Source organism: Callorhinus ursinus, unplaced genomic scaffold, assembly GCF_003265705.2.
Source record: "Callorhinus ursinus isolate GAN/ISIS: 27379988/994484 unplaced genomic scaffold, GSC_fseal_2.0 scaffold18, whole genome shotgun sequence".
NCBI lineage: Eukaryota > Metazoa > Chordata > Mammalia > Carnivora > Otariidae > Callorhinus > Callorhinus ursinus.
Window position 1 is genome coordinate 25,310,247 of NW_027397080.1, and position 15,616 is coordinate 25,325,862.

The 15,616-nt window shown below is 60.0% G+C and overlaps 1 protein-coding gene across 3 annotated transcripts; it reads right to left on the minus strand.

Moving 5' to 3' along the window:
* Window positions 1-205: 205 nt before the first annotated feature.
* LOC112811967 (chloride channel protein ClC-Ka) lies at window positions 206-12,341 on the minus strand. 3 transcript variants are annotated; one of them, XM_025856516.2, is made up of 20 exons: window positions 12,208-12,341; window positions 11,506-11,612; window positions 10,662-10,790; window positions 9,732-9,860; window positions 9,007-9,146; window positions 8,661-8,738; window positions 8,490-8,568; window positions 7,816-7,941; window positions 7,541-7,625; window positions 7,330-7,431; window positions 6,781-6,865; window positions 6,330-6,503; window positions 5,770-5,839; window positions 5,490-5,600; window positions 4,917-5,130; window positions 3,882-4,015; window positions 2,085-2,173; window positions 1,858-1,938; window positions 1,007-1,093; window positions 206-665 (listed from the first exon to the last, which is right to left on the minus strand). In XM_025856516.2, exons 2-20 carry the CDS (start codon window positions 11,603-11,605, stop codon window positions 618-620), a joined length of 2,061 nt encoding a protein of 686 aa, XP_025712301.1. In that variant the 5' UTR covers window positions 11,606-11,612; window positions 12,208-12,341; the 3' UTR covers window positions 206-617. The 3 variants fall into 3 exon arrangements, with proteins under 3 accessions (XP_025712301.1, XP_073759727.1, XP_073759728.1); XM_073903626.1 differs by lacking the exon at window positions 9,732-9,860; XM_073903627.1 differs by lacking the exons at window positions 9,732-9,860; window positions 10,662-10,790; window positions 11,506-11,612 and having other exon boundaries at window positions 12,208-12,284.
* Window positions 12,342-15,616: the final 3,275 nt, after the last annotated feature.

A 15,616-nucleotide genomic window follows, 5' to 3' on the forward strand; every position in this document is an offset into this window, starting at 1 on the left:
AGGAAGCTGGGGTGAGGGTGACTTCAGGGTCCTTCTTATAGCTGAGGGACAAGCATCACGAGACCCAATGGGAGACCTGCTCACGTACCGTATGTCCCTGCCAGGGAGGGGGCGCAGGAAGAGTGGGGGGAGGCCAGGGACACGGGCCCGCGAGGCCCACGTGGCCACCAGGGGGCGCCAAGAGCTCACTCAGGGCCAGCACAGGTCTGTCCACACCCTTGGAGCTGAGAGACAGTCTACAGCTCTGGGAACCAGCTTTATTTTTCTCAGGAGCCTCTGGTTGGGAGTCCTACAACCCCCAGCGGGCATCTGTGCCTGCCCTTGCTGAGAGCCATACGCTAATGTCTTCACTGTGAATTTGGTGAATTTTCAATGAGCACCCACTGTCCACTGGTTTTCTGTGGTCTCGAATCCTGCTCGGTCCAGGGTGGGATTTGTCCTTTACGGTATGAAGCGCTTGCGCCCCCCGGGATGGAACATGGTGAATGTGGGGCCCCCTTCAGCGCTAGGTTAGAGCTGCCTGCTTCACCGAGGAGTTGAGCTGGGCTGCAGGGGTGTGTTGTGATGGGGGAAGAGAGGCAGGGTCTCCTTCACCTGTTTCATCTTGCCAGGCTGGTTCACTTTGGGGCTGGCGGGTTTGTCAGGTTGGAAATTGCTTTCTTCAACTAGAACAGAGAAAGAGGGGTTTGGGGGAGGGAGGGTGTGGAGGAGGCTGAGAGCGGGGATTCCAGGATTGGCTGGCGGCCCTAACGGTTGATTCCAGGGTAAATGCTAAAGCCAGTGCCTCCCCACAGCACAGACGGCATCATTTAGGCCCAGAGAATGGCAGGGCTGGCCCCTGACCACAAAACAGTGGCCAGGCACTCTGGGCCAAAAAGTGGGGCTCATCGGAATCCAATGAGGCCTCTCTAAATTTGGATGGGAGGGTACTGTGCCCCCCACCCCCGTCTCCCCAGCCTGCTCAAGCATGGCTCCTCTGCCTTGCTCTGCCCCGGGACCCTCGTACCTCCACCCAAGATACGGAGCCCACAGCTCTGCCCAGAGACGTCACGGGGAGGGACTGAAGTTTCAACAGCTCGAAGAGGTTGTGTGCCTAGAGACGGGGGGTTGTTAGGAAACATTGGAGGATAGACGGTGCTCAGCCCATCGGGCTTCAATCTCTCCCTAGCTTGGGGGCGGTGAGCTGGGGTGGAGGCTCTGGCCAGGGCTCTGTCCCAGGGGTGCCCCACCCGCCTGTCTCAGAGCTTGGGAAAGGGGTGGGGCACAGTAACCGTGGGACATCAGGACGCGGGCCTGCAAGGTCCACTGTGACCACCAGGGGTCTCCAGAGTCCACACAAGGGACCAATGGAAGGGACCGGTTTAGTTAGCATGATCCAGCATCATCCAGCAGCACAGAGGGGCTGAGGCCACCTCCACGTCCCCAACCTGCTTCTGTCCCTCTCCGACCCCATGTGCCAAAGCCCCTGTTTTGCAGGGTGGGAAGGGGGCAGCATTCAGAGTGATTAAGTAATTTGCCCAAGATCACACAGGGAGAATGTGGTAGACCTGAAATTGAGACCCGTGTGTGCCTTGAGGCAAAGACATCTTTTCAACTACTGTCTCTCTCCACCCAGCGGCTTCTGCTCCCCCAAGCTCTCCCTCTTCCCTAGTCTTTGCATCATCCCAAGAACCCTAGAAATGAGGGACGGGGAGAGGACAAAGACTACTATGCTCATTCTACAGATGAGGAAGCCGACCCAGGAGGAGCAGAGAGCCACAGGGTACCAAGAAAGCTGGAGCCTAAGTTCCCCTCTTGGGCTCTTCCCCTCTATCCCACAGTCCTCGTCTGCCCGCATGCCCGAACCCTCCCCACTACCTGGTGCAGGGAGGTCTCCGGAGACAGCTGCAGGGTCACTGGCTCCGTGGGACAGCCCCCAGCCAAGAGGTCCCGGAGATGCTGCCAGTGATGGGGGACGGATCATGGAGGGCCGGGCCAGCCTCCACCTCCTCCAGGCTGTCCCTCGCAAACCCCCTTTCCCCGAGGTGCCCCCCTCACTCCCCTGCTGACCACTCCCCATCCTGACACCCCACAGGAGTACTCACCCGGTGCCCTGGAGCCCAGGAAGGTGGCTCAGCCTGGAGTGCCTGCACCAAGTGCGCCCTTCCCACAGTGCCCACCAGTATCTGAGACTCTGCAGAAGTGGATAGGGAGAGAGCCACATGCCATTTACTGGGCAGCTACTATGTGCCAAGAACTGTACTGGGTGTTCTCATGTCTCTCAGGACCCTATGGCAGCCAGGGGGTCAGGAGCTATTACCACCGATTTTATACAAGAGGAAGCTGAGGCCCAGAGGCACAGAGAGGTTAATTATCTTGCCCAAGGTCACTGAGCTTCTGATGTGGAGGCGTGGTAATGGAAGGCAGCTGGGTAAGGCTGCCCATCCTGATTCCCCCTGTGGCAGGGTCTCCAGGCAGGAGCAGCTTTGGGACACCTGCATGAAGATGTCTGTGGGTCAGGGCTGGGCTTTGCCCCTCGTTTCCCACAGGAAGTTTCACATCTGGCTCAGCCCAGTGAAAGTGTGAACGCAGAAGGCCACCATGTTCTGAGGTCCTAGTGTGGGCTGAGGGCTTGGCATGCCTCACTCTGGGCTATCACTGGAGTTGGCAGGTGTTGGGGTTTGAGGAGGCAGCCTGGCATTTTTCCTTCTTGTCAAGTAAAATCAAAACTTTACAACTAGACATATAAATGCTCTCCCTTTAAACAACAACAACAACAACAACAGTTAAAGCTATTTCTTGGGTGAGCAGCAGGGTCCCACAGACTGGGCCTGTGCTGGTTGGGAGCTCTTTGCTTTCTGTGGCTCTAAGGGTAGAAGTGGTCTTTGTCTTGGAGGCCAATTTTGTCTTTGTTCCAGGAGGTGAAGCCTCTTGGAGGAGTCACCCATATGCAAATATTTCCAAATGGCGTATTTGGTGTAGTCTGTGGGATCATGTTAAAGGTATCCCAATTTGAGCGGGGAGCAGGCATGGCATTTGGGATGAGAACCTCTGACAACTCCAAGCTGGTCCCTATTTTCCAGGCGGGGAGACTGCAGTTCATAGAGCTTAAGGGGTTTGCCCATGGTTCTGCGGCTCGTACGGCTTTATGGGCTCTTGGGTGGGTATGGGGGTAACCCATAGGGTTTTGCAGGTTGCTCACTAAACAAGGTACCCGCCCAAAGGATGAGTAGGAATCAAACTCCTGCTGTGCTATGCTTGACAAGCGTGTACCTTGTCTCGTTTGCGTATGTGGGCTGACAATGGCCCTGAGTGGACATGGTTACCTTCCCTCCCACAAATCTTTCCTACTCTTACTATACTCCTGTCCCAGTGGGAAATGATGCTCTAGCTAGATCCTTCCGCAAGATGCAGCTTATGTATCTTTTCACAAGGGCATCCACTCATTTTTCTTTAAAAAGACATTTTTTCTCGTGGCAACAGGGTTTCAGGAGAGTTGAGTTAGCTGGGGAATGAAGGGGAGGCCCAGGTAAGGAGTCTTCTGAGACCTTAGAGTGTTGCCATCATTTACCCCCACTCCCAAGCACACCAGGCCTGGCTTCTAGAATTCCGGAAGCTATCCATAGAATGTCTTACAAGACTCCTCTCATCTCATTTAAAGATGTCAACCACCCCAAGCTAGGGAGGTCATTGTCTCCATTTTACCAGTGAGGAAACTGAGGCTCAGGAAGATGAAGTGACCTGCCCAAGGTCACACAGTTGCAGAGACAAGATTCAGATTCAGGTGACTGACAGGTCCAATGCCCTGCTTCCCCTTTCCTGGACCCGACCCTCCAAGGTCGAAGATAAAGGCAGAGGGAATGCCCCCTCCCCACCTATGCTCCCCTATTCCTGCTGGGTACCTGTGCTCTCCACCAGGAAATACTTGGCCAGGTCTGTGGAGGTCACGACCCTAGCCACTTCCTCCAGCGGTGTGTCCTTGGCCAGTGTGGTGATAGTACAGTTCATGAAGTGCCCCACGATCACACGCTGAGAGCTGGAGGCAGAAGGGTGCTCCCCTCAGGTCCTGGAGTGAGGTGATCTCCAGACCCCAGGACGAGGCAGGGGTACCTGGGGGGAGCTGGTTCTTGGGTGTGGGCAGGTGCTGAGAGATGCCTAGATTCTAGCTTCTAGAACCCCAAGGTGGGGAGGAACTTGAGGACAGCTCACCTATGGCCTAGCTCTGGATTCCCAGCCCCTGAACTCCTATCTGCCCCGCCAACCCCCACCCCCAGACCAGCTCCACTTTGCTCTGTTTTACTCAGAAGCCTTCCCTGGAGAATTTCATCTGAAGAAAAGTTTTATGGCAAGAGAAAAAAACAAAAGCTTTAAAGTTTGAAAATCACTGGAGTAGTCACCCCCATTTACAGATGGAGAAACTGAGGTCTGGACCAAGGTGACGGCTTGCACATGTTTGGAGCTGGACCTTGGACCCGAGACTCTCAGCGTCTCTTGGTCCCGCTTCTCTGGGAACAGAGGCTGCTCTGCTCCGGTCTTGCCTGGCCAAAGGAGATTCCAGCTCCCAACATCCCAGCAAGGGCAGTAGGGCAGCAGTGGAGAGACGAGGGGACCTCCCGGATCTGGTGCTGCCTCTATGTGTGACGGGGAGCAAGGCACGGCACCTCTATGAGCCCCAGTTTCCAGCAAATGGGCAACATCCGTCCTCCTGTCGTGCAGACAGACAACTAATAGGACAGTGGAGCCCTGGAGGCCAGGCATTTGCCCAGGGTCATGCAGGGAGCTGGAGAGAGTGGAGACGAGATGGCTGTGTGTGGGCCCCTTCCACACCAGCCACGTCCAAGGTCAGCCACAGTGACGGTCTTTTTGGGGGGGGCCTTCACCCCAGCCCACCCAGACCCATCACCTGCATCAGCCAGCCCAACGTGGGCACCACTCACCTGATTTTTCGGCCTCGGATCCATGGAAGGTATGGCAGCTTCTTGACGATGATGGTGCCGTCATAGAAGGAGGGCTGGCAGCTCTGGGCGACGGCGTTGGCCGCCAGCACGGCCATCAACACGGGCAGGGCGTGCACTATCTGGCCAGTCAGCTCGAAGGCCAGCAGCGCCGTGGAGATGGTGTGGGTCACGGCCCCCGAGAAGGCCGCAGCCCCTGCAGGGGGCAGAGCCGGGGGGCGGGGGTGTGTGTGGCTCAGGCCAGGGGCCAGCCTCATGCGGACGGCAAAGCTGCCGTGACCGTGGCTGTGTGCTAGGTGGGAACTGTCCAGAGGCCACACGCTGGCCGCTGCTGGAAGCGCCCCGGAGCCTGGCCTCGGTGAGGGGGAGCGTGTAAGGGAGAGGATGGGGTATCAGGGACAAGATGGGAGCTAGAGAGAATAAGGGGGGCTCGGGGGACAGGGCTCAGGGAGGGGGCTCACTGGGAGGCTCAGTGATCTCTCCATGCCCCGATCCTCTGGGTCCAGCCAGCACCCCTGCAAGGTCTGCCCCTCCGTGGGGACCCAGCCCACTCACCTGCCAGGGCATACCCCCCAGGCATGATGGGGTTGGTGACTCCTCCAGCCACAATGCCCTCGGGGAAGGCAAGAGCGAGGGCCTCCCCTATGAGGCGCCCGATGGCAGCTCCTGGCCACAGACAGGGTGAGGAGGGAGAGGCAGGCTGACGCGGCCCCCACAGCCCTCCATTCTTGGGGACCAACCTCAGTACCATCTGAGGAGGGAGGGAGAGAGCCAGGAGCCATGGCCCTGCCCCAGTAACCCTGAAACTCTCAGGCCCTGGGAACCCCAGACTCACCGAAGATGAATATGGGCATGAAGTACCCAGCAGGGATGGGGATGGTGGTGGCCAGAATCAGCATCCAGAACTGGAGGGGGGTGGGGGGGAACCCGGAGGAGCCAAGGTTAGAGGCAACCGGACAAGAGTGGGCAGGAGAGGGAATGGGCAGGGGACAGGGGAGCTTCCTGGGGAGAAGGAGGCCACCCAGGCACAGGCCCATCGCCAGCGTCCGGTGTTAGGAGGGCACTGACCAAGGGAAGGAAACCCACCCTGACAAAGAGCCCACTATGTGCCTGGCACCGCGCCAAGGGCTTTCCTTTCTTCCTGCTCAACCCCCCCCCCCCTTGGAGGTAGACACAGCAACGGCCCCGTTTTAAAGATGAGGAAACCAAGGCTCAGAACTGAAGCAACTTGGCCGGGGGTCACACAGCGGGCAAGGGTGAGAGCAGACAGTCTGAGCGGAAGGCCCGGGAGCTGTGCTACACTCAGTGGGAGGCATTGCTCCCCATCCCAACAAGGGCCAGTCTCCACTCTGTGCAAGACTCCGGGGGGTGGGGTGGGGGGCCCGTGGCACCCACCTTCATAACCAGAAAGAAGGCAAGGGTCCCAAAGATGGTGAACCGCGGGTGGTACCATTCAAACCACAGGTTCTGGGGGTCGAGCTCCTCGGGCCAGGGAGGGGACGAGTTCCGGGTCATCAACGCCCACGAGTGGTTGTCGAACAGTGAGTCCAGATGCTCCTTCATGGACAGCTGGCTCAGGGGACAGGTGGGAACTCTGCAGGAGGGGGCTGGGCAGCAGTTCCTGCCACCCCCTCACCCTGACCCCACCTCAAGTCCTCCTCTGCCACTTCCCACCTTGGGAAGGGCTCTGAGCCCTCAGGGCTGCGGTGTCCTCATCTGGAACATGAGGATGACCCCCAGGCTTCCCCTTACAGGCGTTGTGGGGATTAAATGAGATGACAGGTACAGTGTGGGTGACGGATGGGGGTTCCCCACTCCAGCCCCACCCCGGCTCAGCGCCCCTTACCCGAGAAGCCAGGAAGCGGCCCACGCCAGGCGGGTAGGTGATGGAGGCGAGAACCAAGGCCACCAGGGCAGAATACAGAGGCTTGCTGTGAGGCGTGGGGGTGGGGGTTAAGCTCCAGTGCTTGTCCTCCTCTTCCCCCACCACACGGAGGTGGAGGCGGGCAAGAGCAGGCCCCACCACCCCGAGGGTTGGCACAGAGGCAGAAACTGGAGGAGTGGGGGCCGTAGGCCAGCCCCGCTCCAGGGGAGGAAACCTGTGGTGGTCAGCCCCACCGGGCTGATAGGAGAGTTGGGGACAGAGCTCCAGCAGGCCAGGGCGGGCCATGCATGGCCGGCCTGGGGCAGGTGCCAATGCCAGGGGGCAGGCAAGGTTTGGGGGAGGAGAGGGGCTTGGTTAGGGCTTCTGGCTCTGTGGGAAAGTAGGGCCTTGGTGTGTGGGGGGAGTGCAAGCTCCGTGATAGAGTGAAGACTCAGGAGGAGTGGGGAGATGGGCTCAGGAGGCTGAGGAAGGGAGGGGGGTTGTCCTCCCCAGTCCCTGTCCAGAGCCCACCTGGTGGCCAGCAGTTTGGAGACGACCCGGTTGGTCTTGACAAAACCAAGGAATGTTCGCTGACAGAAGAGGTAAGCGCAGCTCAGGATGCCACAGATGGCCCTGGAGGGGGAAGGTGAGGCCAGAGCCCCGCCCCAGAAACAAGGGCAGCGGCTCAGGCCTGGGCGAGGCCCCCAGTTGGGCTCTCAAGGGACCCGAGGTGCTCACTCACCCCAGTGCCACAAAAAAGAAGATCTCCGGCAGGTCGAACGGGACATCCACCCTGAAACTGGTCTTGAAGAGGGAGGTGATGGTCTCTGGGGCAGGAGGGGAAAGATCAGGGACCATACCCCGACCCCAGCCAAACCCAAGTCCCAGACTTGACAAACAGCAGTGGAGGTGGTGCTAAGTCAGGTCAGGAAGGAGAGGAGAGAGGGAGAAAAGATGGGAGGAGGGGGGACGGGGAGGGAGCCGGGGCTGGGTTCTGGCCGTCTAATGGGGACTCACCCTGCTCGCTGTTGAAGACCGCCAGGAGGCGGAACATGAAGGCTCCGCAGGTGGCAGCGAAGAAACCCCTCCAGTAATCCCAGACAGAGAAGTGGGAAGACATGACCTCAATGCTGAACAGGACGCCTGAAGGTGATGCTGAGCTTAGATGGAGTCCCGCCTCCATCCATCCCAGCACCCTGACCCCTCCCATCCTGCTCTCCTACAGGCCCCGCAGACAGGCTCCCCGCTCTCTTTGGGCCTGAGCTGGAGTGAGAGAGGCCAGGCAGGAGCCCAGGGAGTGTACCCGCCTGTGCCGTCCTGGGCCATCTCAATCCCTACAACAGCCCTATGGAGTGGGGCGACTAGCCCCATTTTGCAGACAAGGAAACGAGGCTCAGAGAGCTGAGCGCTGAACTCACTGGCCCAGGGTCTCACAAGGGAGCGGGATCTCCAACCCAAGTCTGTTGGATGTGACCCTGAGGCGTCTTGACACCCACCTCCACCACACCCTGGGGTGGATGTGCCCTCAAAGGACTGCAGTAAGCCCGCACCCCTCCTCCAGGGCCCTGGGTCAGCCCGCATCCCTCTTCCGGGGCCCTCAGCTGGACAGAGGAGTGAGCGGGGAGGTCGGCAGCGCTGGGACAGGAGTGGTGTGGGGGGCCCCGGGGTGCAAGGGAGGGGCAGGATCTCACCACTGAAGGGTGCTGCAAACACCGTGGCCACGCCCACCGCTGCCGCCGCCACCAGCATCTCATTCTGCTTGCTCTTGTTCTGGGGGGGATCCCGAGTCGGAGGCTCGGAGTCAGCCCCCACCCTGCCCTCCCTCTCGTTCCTCCAAGGGGGGCCCTCCCTGGCCCCGTTACCTCAGATTCCCCAGTGGCCTTGGTGTGCACCCGGCCCAGGTAGGCAGCGATCATCACAGACAGGTGCACGAAGGGGCCCTGCCGAGGAGGTGGGGGAGTCAGAGCCCTTGGGGCCCAGGGCTGGGGGGCAGAGAGAGCCTCATCCAGACCTACATGGCTGCCCATCCGCACCCTCGTCCTCCGTCTCCCCAGCTCTTTTGTCACACTCTGGGGACCTAGCCTGCCCCTCCCCAGGCCTGAAGCCCTGAAGGCAGGCACTGGCCTGAGTCCCCACTGATCTAGCTTCTGTGGGGCAAGAGGGAAAAGGCAGAGGGGCGGGGTGGGGTGTTCTCACGCCTGCCCGTACCACTTTGCCCAGGAAGATGGTGCTGCCGGTGGCCAGGGTGCAGGTGAGGCCTGCCACCTTGGCCCCGAAGTTCTTGATATCCAGGTAGTCCTCCAACACCACGCCTGACAAGATAGTCTTCAGCTCCGGGAGTCCAGAACCTTGGCAGGGGGGTGGACAGGGGGCAAGAGGAAGGGACGGTCTCTAGGTTACACTCTCAACACTTCACCCTGCCCAAAATGTTTCACATCATGATCCTGTCAGGTCCTCCAAAACCCTGAGTTAGGATCTGCAAACTCATTTGCAGATGAGGAAGCTGAGGGTCAGAGAGGGGACGGGAGTTGTCCGTGTCATTCCAGCTGGACCTGAGCTCCGGCAAATGTGGGGGACCCAGGATAGAATCTCAGGCCACCCCTGGGTGCATCCCTGGAACTCCCCAGTACCGGCCTGGAGCTGGAGGCAGAGCTGAGAGGCCTGGGGGAGCTGTGGCCCTCCCTCAGCCCCTCCCTGGGGACCCTGCTGCCAGGGCTCCCTGTCACCGGCCAGAAGCGCCCTCAGAAAGGAAGCGGAGCCAGCAGTGACCCCAGAGTCCTTCTCACGGTGTGACTTTGGGCCAAGCAACACGACACTTCTAAGCCTGGCTTCTCTGGCGGTGAAATGGGGTCACTGCTTCCTGCCTGCCCCCATCAGAAGCCCCGAGGGATACAAAAAGGCTTTGGCGCCAGGCACACAGGCACATGGCTCACCTCCAGAGAAGGGCGTGATGCTCTGGGAGAAGCCGGAGGAGAAGGAGACCAGGGCCACAGGGTACACGGTCCAGGAGAGATACCGGAGCAGGTGGCTGTCCCCAATCTCCCGGTATAACCACTTGTGTGCTGGGGACACCCCGGGAGTCAGGGAGCCATCACAGCCTTGGCAGCCCTCAGGTTGTCCACTGACCAGAAACGGAGGCTCGACGAGGGGAGGCCCCGGGGCCACCCAGTGAGTGTCAGATGCCCAAACGGAGGCAGGACTGGGGCCCTGGATCCACATCCCAGTGTTGCTACTACCCACTGAATGATCTTGGGCAAGTGACTTAAACTCTGTGAGCCTCCGTTTCCCCATCTGTCAAATGGTCTAGTGATGGCAGCTCCCTCATGGGGTCTTTGCAAGAAAGCACGCAAATGATGTCCAGGGCATGATGCATAGCAGGTCCTCAGGATGGCACCTGAGCAAGTCTACCAGGGGGGTTTTAGAACCTTCTTGCCCATGCCCCCTGTTCCCAGGAGAGCTCAGGGTGGAGAGAGCCAGCTGAAGCATGGGGAAAGAAAGTTCTATGTCTGGTGGTCTAAGCAAGTGCCCTCCCCCGTTACTGAGCTGAAAGCAAGGAGGGAGGGAGGAGAAGGAACAGGGGCAGCAGGAAGAGGTGGGCATAGAGCTCAGAGGAAGAAGGGCTCTTGGGAACATTCACGTCTCTCTTGCTCATTGTGCAGATGAGGAGACTGAGGCCCAGAGAGGGGCAGGAGGCTATCCAGGGTCACGCAGCAAGTCAAGAGCAAAGCCTGGACCAGACCCAGGTCTCCTCCCTACCCCGAGCCCTCCTCCACCCACGATGCACCTGGCGGCCCATCTGGCATCCCAAGAGCGTGCATGGAAGCCTGTGTCCAGAGCGGGTGTACGTGCCAGGGAGGGGTTACCTCGGACCACGCGCCCGATAGTGAAGTTCATGGTGTAACTGATCAGGGCCATGAGCACCCCGAGGGTCATCAGGAAGTACCAGTCCTCCCCCACGCGGAACACCTTCTGCTTCAGCCACTCCAGGCCACCTGGGGCAGGGGCACTGGGTCATAGCCCAGGGCCGGGGGTGGGGCACGGACAACCCCTTCCCTGGAGGCCTGCTCAGGCCCAGGGCAGGGAGGGAAGGGGCAGTGTGGGGCTGGGGCCATGGGGTCAAGCCCGAGGTGGCTCAGAAGAGGTTCTGCACATGAGGGGCAAAGCAGGAATTGTGGCAAGTGAAGGCAGCAACCCAGTGGGTGCCAGGCCTATGGGCCCTGCTAGAGGACCTTTGGCCCGTGCACCCTCCCCACCCCACCCCACACTGGATACTCATGGAAGATTGATGGAGCCGGCAGGGGCTGGGGAGGGTGTGCTGAGAGCTACAGCTTTCTCCAGTGTCTCCACAGGGCACAGCACAGAGAACACAAGTCTAGCAGGACCCCTCCTTGTCTCCAGACCTGTGGGCCTATCCTACAGGCCTCACTGGGGTCAGGCCAGGCAGCGCCCACTGGGCCCCCGAGCAAGGCCCCTAGCACGGCCATCAGACTTTGGGGCTGCTTTCCCCGAAGGCGGAGAGCAGACCTCTAGACCCACAGGCAGATGGACTGGCAGACAGTTCCCTCCCCTCCCTTCCACCCGGAGATTGCGGGCACATGAAGGCCGGGCAGCTCTTGGGTTTCAAGGTGGGTGGGGGAGGTGGGGTCCCGGTAGGGGCGATGGCCTGAGGGGTCTTCGACAGGGAGAGGAAGGGGGCCTAGCTCTCACCTCGAACGCCTCGGCGGACGCGGGGATACGGGCCCCATAGCTCCCGAAGACTCACAGGGCTCCCCGAGGAGCCCTCACGCAGTCCCACCAGCTCTTCCATTGGGTCCCTGAGCAGACAGACAGTCAGACCCTTGGTAAGCTGCTCCCATGCCCTTACCCGGCCACCTGGCCCTCCCAATACCGCTACTTCCCACATAAAAAGGAACAGAGGTGTTTTCCTGTGCACACATGTGCGTGCATGTGCGATTGTATGTGAAGCTATCTGGAGGGGACAGAGGTCTGATGTGTCTTCATCACAGAGGGGCTGTCGCTGAGGGTGCGCATATCTGTGTTAGGGTGTGGGGTGGGGACTGGGGTTCCTGTGTCCTCTGTGTCCAGCAGCGGATTGATCAAGGCGGGACCCCGAGCCTCAGAACTCCCTTCCCCCTGCCGTGGGCACCGATCCTACCCTCAACGCTTGGCTGCCTCCACTGCACAGAGCGATCTCCTTTCCCAGAAGTCACTCACACTGTGGGGTCGCCCATGCCTGTCCCTGAGCCCCCTCTCCTCTGCTCAGGCCACAGAGGCAGGTAAAGGACAGCCCAGGAGGGTTGTAATGAGGTGCTGGCTCCTGCCGCCCAGCCTCCTCCTGCCCGGCCTGCTCTGGCCCTGGCAGGTTCCACCCAAGTCCAGGGCCCCGCTCCACACCCAGCAGCCCCTCACCTCTGTTCGTCGGCCCTGCTGTGGCCCCAGCCGGCCCTCCTCTAACAGAGACTCCTTTGCCTGCAGCCCAGGTGCACCTGGACAGGTCTGTGCTCCACCAATCCACATCCTGGGCGCCCGCCCCCTCCCCGTCGGGGTTTACCCTGGCCATTAAGAATGTCCTTGACAAACCACCCAGAACTGCCCAGGCCGGTTGAGCCACGCAGGCCAGAACAGCCAGGTTGAGCCACGTAGGGCAGAACAGCCAAGGGGGACCAGGAGCTGAGCTCCCTAGAACCCAGGAGAGCCACGCAGAGGGTGGCGCCTGATACGCTGCGGGCTCCCTACTGCAGCCTGGGGGACACGGGGGTGGGGGAGGAGAAGCTCCTGCACACAGCAGCACCGTGAGGGGTCCTCTGCAGGGGCTGGATTCTCAGAGCTGGACACGGAAACGGTTTGAGGAAGCGGAGAAGGGAGAGGGAAGAAAGCCGACGGAGCTGGAGGAAGAGCTTGGGCAAAGGCGAGGGGCCCCATCACTACCGCACCCTCACTGTGGGCCAGGCACTGTGCTCAGCCATCCCCAGAATCAGTGAGTGCTCAGAGAAACCCGACGAGGTGGGAGGTACTATCCCATGTTAAAGAAATTGGAGTCTCTGAGGGGTGATGCTGCGCCAAGGTCACAGAGACCGAGGGGCAGAGCCGGAATTCCCAGCCAGGTTTGCCAGTCCCCAAAGCCTGCACACGGCTCCGCCGCCCACCTTGCTCAGGGGTGGGGAGGAGACCGACAAGCCGGAGCAGGGGCGGTGATGTGGGGCCCCCGCAGGCCTCTGAGACCTGGGGAGGAACTTGAACTTGATCCTCAGGTCCAGCCCCTCTAGCTTCAGAGAACTACCCCTCAAACCAGAGTGCTTCCCAGTCTATGCCACAGATGATCCTGCCCCAGCAGAGGGTAGGAATGAGGACATGAGGGAGAGGGAACGAGCACGGGTTATGTGCCAGCCACACGCCGGGCCCTTTATGTCTGCAACACAGTCCATCCTCCCGCATCCTTGTGAGTCAAGGGCAGCATCACCATTTGGCAGATGATAGTGGATCAGAGAGGTGTAGTGACTCCTCTAAAGTCACACAGCAGAGGCTGAACCCAGACCTAGACTGTCTGGCTTTTCCCCTCCCCAGAGCTCCTCCAGCCCCTGTGGCTTTCATCAGTCAGGACAAGGGTTTGGTCACAAAGCAGAGGATTTGGGTCTGATGTCACTTTTGGGAAGATTTGGGCAAGAGATTTGGGATAACTGCTCTGTCTCCCTTCCCCAGACAAATCTCCTTTCTGAAAATCATGATGGCCCTTCAGGGACTTGTTAAAACCCTGGGACCCTGAGCCACCCTCTGCCCCTGGATGCCTGGCCACATCCATCCAAAATAGGAGCACGTGTGTGTGTGTGTGTGTGTGTGTGTGTGTGTGTGTGTGTGTGTGTGTGGTGGGAGGCGGGACGGGGGGCTTGCAGCTCTGCACGGGCTGGGCCCACTGTCACCTTGCCACACCCACCTGGTGACTTTGTACAGGAACAGGATCCCTGGCTGCCCTGTTGACATCCCAAACCCCAGTATAAGCCCACAGCCGGCATCAGCTGCCCAGCAGGTGCTGCACGTCCACACCCTCACCTCCCAGCCCTGGGAACACCAGGAAACTGGGGAGAGGGCAGCAGAGTCCCTCCCAAAGCCACTTTCCTGCATCAAGCCCCAGCAGCCGTGGAGGGTAAGAGCAGGCTGGATGCTAGAACAGCTCTGTCACCGCAACAGGTCCTCCACCACTCAGAACCTTGGTGTCCTCTTCTGTCCCCTGAGGAGAGCTGGGGAGTCATGCACGCATTCCTCATTCATCATGACTCCCCCAGAGCCTAGAACAGGGCCCCGCACAGAGCAGGTGTTCTGTAAATATCTGCTGAGTGATGAGCAGTTTCCAAATGCTGGCCTGCGGGCTGGCTGTGTGGGGAGCTGACGGGGACAGATACCTGCTCGCTTCCCAAGACCGTAAATCAGAATCTTGGGGTGCAGAGGGAAGAGTCTGTGTGTGTTAAAAGTTCTCCCAGGTGATTGGGATAAAAGGCATTGGATCATCTCGGAAGTTCCTTCTACCCCTGCGATCTGGAGGGACAGCATGCCTAGAGACAGGGGAATGGCCTTGATGACCTTTTGAGGTCCCTCCTGGCCACTGAAGTCTGTAGATCCAGTACATTTATGGGCGATGCCTCAGGGATAGGAGGAAGGGGAGGAGGAACGGTGGGCGGAGGTGGGTAACGGGATCTGACGTCCAGGAGCAGTGACTCAGGCCCTCAGCACCATGACAGTGTGTCTGCATTTAGCCACCAGCTCCTGTTTCCCTGGCGGGCAGGAAGCCTCTGGGCCCACCCCCACCCCCGCCCCTACCCTCTTTCCAACTTGCCTCGTGCTGGTCACTTCCTGGCAGCCCCACTGGAACCCCTCAGCCAGTATGGGTGACACGGGCCCAGCAGGAACCTCCACTAGAATGACAGACCCCTCTTGCTCCAGCCACCCCCCAGCTCCCAGCTCCACGTTGCCCCCACCCACGGACCACCAGCACCAGTGAGTACCTCTAGACAGAGTCCCACAAGGATGGTGTTCTGTGGGAGCCAGAGAAAAGAAAGACAGTCCCCACCTTCAGGAGCCCCCAATCTAACAGGGAGACAGGCGGACCCCTGCACCAGGGGAACCACCAGTCTGATGGGGGAGTGAGGACACGACAGAGAAGTCACAGACCCAGGAAGACATGTCAGAGTGCCAGGTGCTGGGGTGGGCCTCTGGGCAGGGGCCCCTGTGTGGCTGCAGCAATCACAGAGGCCTTCATGGGGGAGGAGGAATCAGAGCAGGTCTGGGCAGGAAGGGCAGGATTTGGAGAGAAGAACAGAAACCCCACACCGTGGCCTGGGCAGCGCCCACCGCCCAGAATAGCCTCTCCTGCTTCACCCCCTGGCCCCGCAGGATGTCAGTCCTGGCTCTGCTGAGCCGTGGGGGGCTAGAGAGGGGCTTCTGGGCCAGTCTGTCTCCATACACAGTGTGGTCAGGTCACCCCAGCCTCCTGGAGGGTTTTTTCTTTTTTTTTAAGATTTTATTTTATTTGAGAGAGAGAGAGAGAGAGAGAGAGAGAGAGAATAAGCAGGGAGCAGGGGAGGGGCAGAGGGAGAAGCAGACTCCCCCCCCCCCCGAGTCTGAGCAGGGAGCCCGATGTGGGGCTCCATCCCAAGACCCTGGGATCATGGCCTGAACCGAAGGCAGCCGCTTAACTGACTGAGCCACTCAGGCGCCCCTCCTGGAGGGGCTCTGAATCAGACCCACCTGGGTCCGAATCCCAGCTCTGCCACTTACCCACATGCAAGGCCCGCCCCCTCGGTGAGGTTCCGCTTTCCCGCCTATA